General features: G+C 46.9%; 1 protein-coding gene across 1 annotated transcript in view; it reads left to right on the top strand.

Moving 5' to 3' along the window:
* Nucleotides 1–1,541, top strand: part of VGLL2 (vestigial-like family member 2) — a gene marked incomplete at its 5' end in the record, with an annotated part of 3,657 nt that extends 2,116 nt beyond the window's left edge. The window contains 2 exons of the mRNA XM_010191761.1: nt 3–342; nt 1,501–1,541. Of these exons, the coding sequence (XP_010190063.1) occupies nt 3–342; nt 1,501–1,541 (381 nt within the window). The remainder of the gene's footprint in view (nt 1–2; nt 343–1,500) is intronic.
* Nucleotides 1,542–4,208: the final 2,667 nt, after the last annotated feature.

Consider the following 4,208-nt stretch of genomic DNA (forward strand, 5'->3'; position numbering starts at 1 on the left):
GCCACCTGCACCAGGGTGGCCCCGAGCCCTGGCACCATGCCCACCACCACCACCACCACCACCCCCCCTACATCGGGACACAGAGCACTGCCTACCCCCGCCCTGCCACCATGCACGAGGTCTATGGGCCTCACTTTGATCCCCGCTACAGCTCCCTCCTGGTGCCCACTGCCTCCGTCCGCCCCCATCGCCTCACCCCCGCCTCTGTGCCCACGCCAGTCAGCCCCCCCTGTGAACTGGGCAAGAGCGAGGCGGGCACCGCTGCAGCCTGGACAACGCCGGGACCCTTCCCCAATGCAGCAGGGGACATGGCACAGAGCCTCAGCCTAAACGTGGATGCAGGTAAAGAGCTGCCCTCAGTCCCTCTGGATACCCCAACTCAGCTGCACCCCTGCTCCTTGCCTCCCTCACATCGCCCATAGTAGTGGGGATGGACCTCCCATGGTGGGGTGGCTGGGGTGCTGCTATGGGGGAATAAATGGGTGGTGGAAGCACCGTGGGAGACGCCTGAGCTCTGCCCTGGGTGCCCTTCCTGGGGCTCTTGGCCAGACGTGTGAGGAACGGGAGGGACAGGGATAGGACAGGACAGGACAACACGTCACCCCCTTACAACACCCTTTGAATTTCTGGCACCCTCAAATGTGCCCTGAGGGTACTGGTTGCTGTGAAGTGCTCCTGTCCTGGCCTTGGCCATGGTCTTGCCTTGAGCAGCGAGAGGTGGGAGGAGGACAGGATGGAGCCACCCCCAAGGTCACTGTTTGGGTCCCTCCACAGGCTGCCCAGAGGGCAGGAGTGTGGGCAGCCACAGCAGAGCAGGTCCTTTTTAGACCTCATGCAGGTTTGCAAACCACCTCTTCTCCTTATTTATCTTTTCCTCTCAGTTTTTGAGGGGAAAGCACAATTGCATTTTCTGAGCAAAAAAGGCAATAGTTTTCCCCTGGTACCCTGTGCCTGGTAGGTGCCTGGAAGTAAGGTTGTGTGGCCACAGTGGTGACAAAAAAGTGATGCAGGCTTAGCTAGCAGTGGCAGCTTCTGAGCTCATGCTTGTGGAGGCAAGGAAAGCCCACTCTGGCAGCAGCTCTCAGTGCTGGAATTGGGTTATTGCAGCCACAAATGGCTCTCTACAGAGGTCTCAGTTTAGGCAGGAGGAACATGTGCCCTTCTCCAGCCTAGCTTGGGCTCTTCTCCTTGCTCCATGGCCTCCCACCAGCTCTGGGGAGCCCGTGCTTGAGATTGATTCTTTGATCTCAGCTGGTAGAAGCGCAGTGTGTCTTTCTCTGTCCTTAAATATCTGTACCTTTTTTTCTTCCTCCCTTTTTTTCTTCTCTCCGTTCTCAGGTTTGCAGCCTCAGGACAAAAGCAAGGATCTGTACTGGTTTTAGAGCTGTCCTTCACTCTCCTTCCCCTGGCTCTCCCCTGTAGATCTCTGCCTGTTAGACATGGTGGCATTCAGAGCTGAAATCGGGTCAGTTTGTAACAGCTTCTGGTCTTGGTTTGCAGCTCGCCGTTACTCCTTCTGTGGTGGATCCCTTCTGAGCTGATGTGCTGACTCAAAGACTCCCAGATCCCCCTTTGCCCTTTTCCAAGCCCACCATGGCCCTGCAGCTTGGGGAAAGACAACAGGACTTAAAAGGACCTGGCATTGCAAGGAGGGTACTTTAGACTTATTTCAGAGAGGAAAATCCTTCTGTTGCAAGAGGAGAGCCAAAGACATTGAACTTCTATTTAAGCAGAACTCACACCCAGGACTGCAGTCAGACCATGCAAAAAGCATCCAGTGACATTGTTGATGGTGATGCAGAACCACCGGCCTTTGTACAAGGGGCAGAGGAAATCATGGGGATTTTTTTTTAGTGGTGTGAATATTTTTTTTATGGCAGTGAAAATTATTTCTCAAATGCAAACATGGGAAAGCTACTTAGCAGTTTTGAACTGGATTTTTACTTTACATTATAGAAAAGTAAAAGGAGAAGAAACTGGAACTCATGAACATTTTGGGACTATCACGGAACTGCTCAGATTTTTCAGCTTTGTGTTGTGAGTGGCAAGTGTCTGGCCGGGACCACCTGCCCTGGACTTACAGAGATGCAGCTGTTCCATGCACAACTGCTCAGATCTCAGAAAGACGAAAAGCAAGGTGGCACTGCTCAGAATTTGGCACAGCATTTGCATCGGATACATAACGGTTGTTCAGTTGTGCTGGATTTAGGTTTTGTTTTTTTTTTCTTTACAAGAAACATTTTCTGGTGAAAGTAAAACCCTCTTTAAGCAGGGGGAGAAAGGAAACTCATGAGGAACGGCTTGCCCTCAACCCGACAGCCTTAGAGGGGAACACCAGAAGGAAAGGCACATGACGGACAATAGGTCTGAGTTGCCTTACCATTTTTCTTTGCCTACTTGTTGCTGTCATTTTGTCACTTTAATAGTTGTTTTGTTTCGGGGGGGGGGGTTTGTTGTTGTTGTTTTTTTAAAGAAGGAATAAGATATCTATTTAATCGCAGGAAAGCTGCATTAAAGGTATCTCCTTCTTTCACCCTGTGTGCTTTTATGAAGAATTAAAGCTAAATAAGAGAAATGAGGCAAGCTGGCATCTTCAGGATGAAATAGGAAAAATACTTGTTGTGTGGATTAAGTGAATTATTTTATTACCTTGCATTAAAGATAAATAGAAATCCTAGCAGTTGAAAATATTTTCTTACTGAGTAAAAAATATAGTGAGAAATACAAAAGGTAAGAAAATGCAAGGTTGTTGCAGTGTTACATTTTAGTGTATGGTGTATCTGTAAGACAGGTTGAAGTAAAGGTGCTGCTTCATATCATAAAGCTGATAGAAGAAGGGACTGTAGCATTCAGCACTGCTGTTGCACTGGTAAATTAAAAAGCTGTTATAGGGTGAGGAGCAATTAATGAAACAGTGCAGAAATTGAAATTTCCTCCTATATTTAAAAGCTGACTTTTTTACAGGCAAAGTATCTGATCCCAACACTACTGTGTTTTGTTTCATTCTGTTTCTTTCTTAATGTCATGCCTTTGAAGGCTGACAAAGTTCAATGCGTGTAAGAGGAGAGTCCTAACATTACCCCTTTGACACCAGGAGAAGCAGTAGAAAATGGACTTTTGTGCTGTGGTGAGAGTTTTTACCTCCCAACACTCTCACATACCTCAGCATAATTTTCACCATGCATCAGAAATGGAGTTATGAATAACCAAAACTCTCTTCTTATAATTTTTCAGCTCAGTAATAACTCAATTTCTGGGAAAGAATAGGAATTCTAATAGTAAGACTACAATAATGCATTGTGAGTAAATACTGTGAGAAGCTGGCAAGGAGCAATGTGTGCAGAGCATCCCCGGCCAGAGCTCAGCAAATGGCAGGAGGTGACTTGCCCTGATTCCTCCAGACAGACGTACCAGTGAGCATTTCACCCTCAGCCTCCAAATAGCCAGAGCCCAGACAAGCTGTAAAGAGCAAAGGAAGGACTCCAGAATTTATATTAGTGGCTAAACCAAAAATGATCTTCGGTGTCTATCAAGAAAGAAGGCAGCAGCACTGTTCAGGAGAAAAATAACTGAAAATGGCATTTAACTTTATTGCTGCAGAGGCTTGGAGATAACAGGAGCATTCTGCGAGCATTTGCCTGCAGGTTTTTTTTAGGCTGTTTTTAAAGTTGTTTCTGTTTTAAAAAAAGGATTAATTTGGCTTTGGCACCAGTTGTGCTTCACTGCAATTGTTGCTGTTTTCTTCCTCTGCTCGGCCCCCCCCCCCCCCCCCCCCCCCCCGTCTGCAACTCATAACAAGGAGGGCTGGGCAGTACAGTCCAAATACATTTGGGAATACTGATATAAACACAAACCAGTCATTTACTTCATTGGCATTTACAATTCATTTTGACTGTGAATGTTTTCAAGCATGAGAATTTATGCAATCAATACATAAATACTGGTTTTGACATTTGTTCTCCAGGTACTCTTTTTTTATTGTTATACAACAATGTCAAAGCATCCATACACCAAAGCCAAGATTGTGGCTCAAGGTGTTCGATGCTATGCAAACAACTTTTAAAAAACGCTCCTACTCCAGATGGACTGCAGTCTGAAAGCTCACATGCCTTATTTTTATGAATTCTTGCAGAGTTTTGTTCACACTGTTACTCTGATTCCAGGGGGACTGCTCACAGCACCGACCTTTAAGGCTTGGCAGGGGGCCT

The sequence above is a fragment of the Mesitornis unicolor genome, unplaced genomic scaffold (assembly GCF_000695765.1).
Source record: "Mesitornis unicolor isolate BGI_N332 unplaced genomic scaffold, ASM69576v1 scaffold6879, whole genome shotgun sequence".
NCBI lineage: Eukaryota > Metazoa > Chordata > Aves > Mesitornithiformes > Mesitornithidae > Mesitornis > Mesitornis unicolor.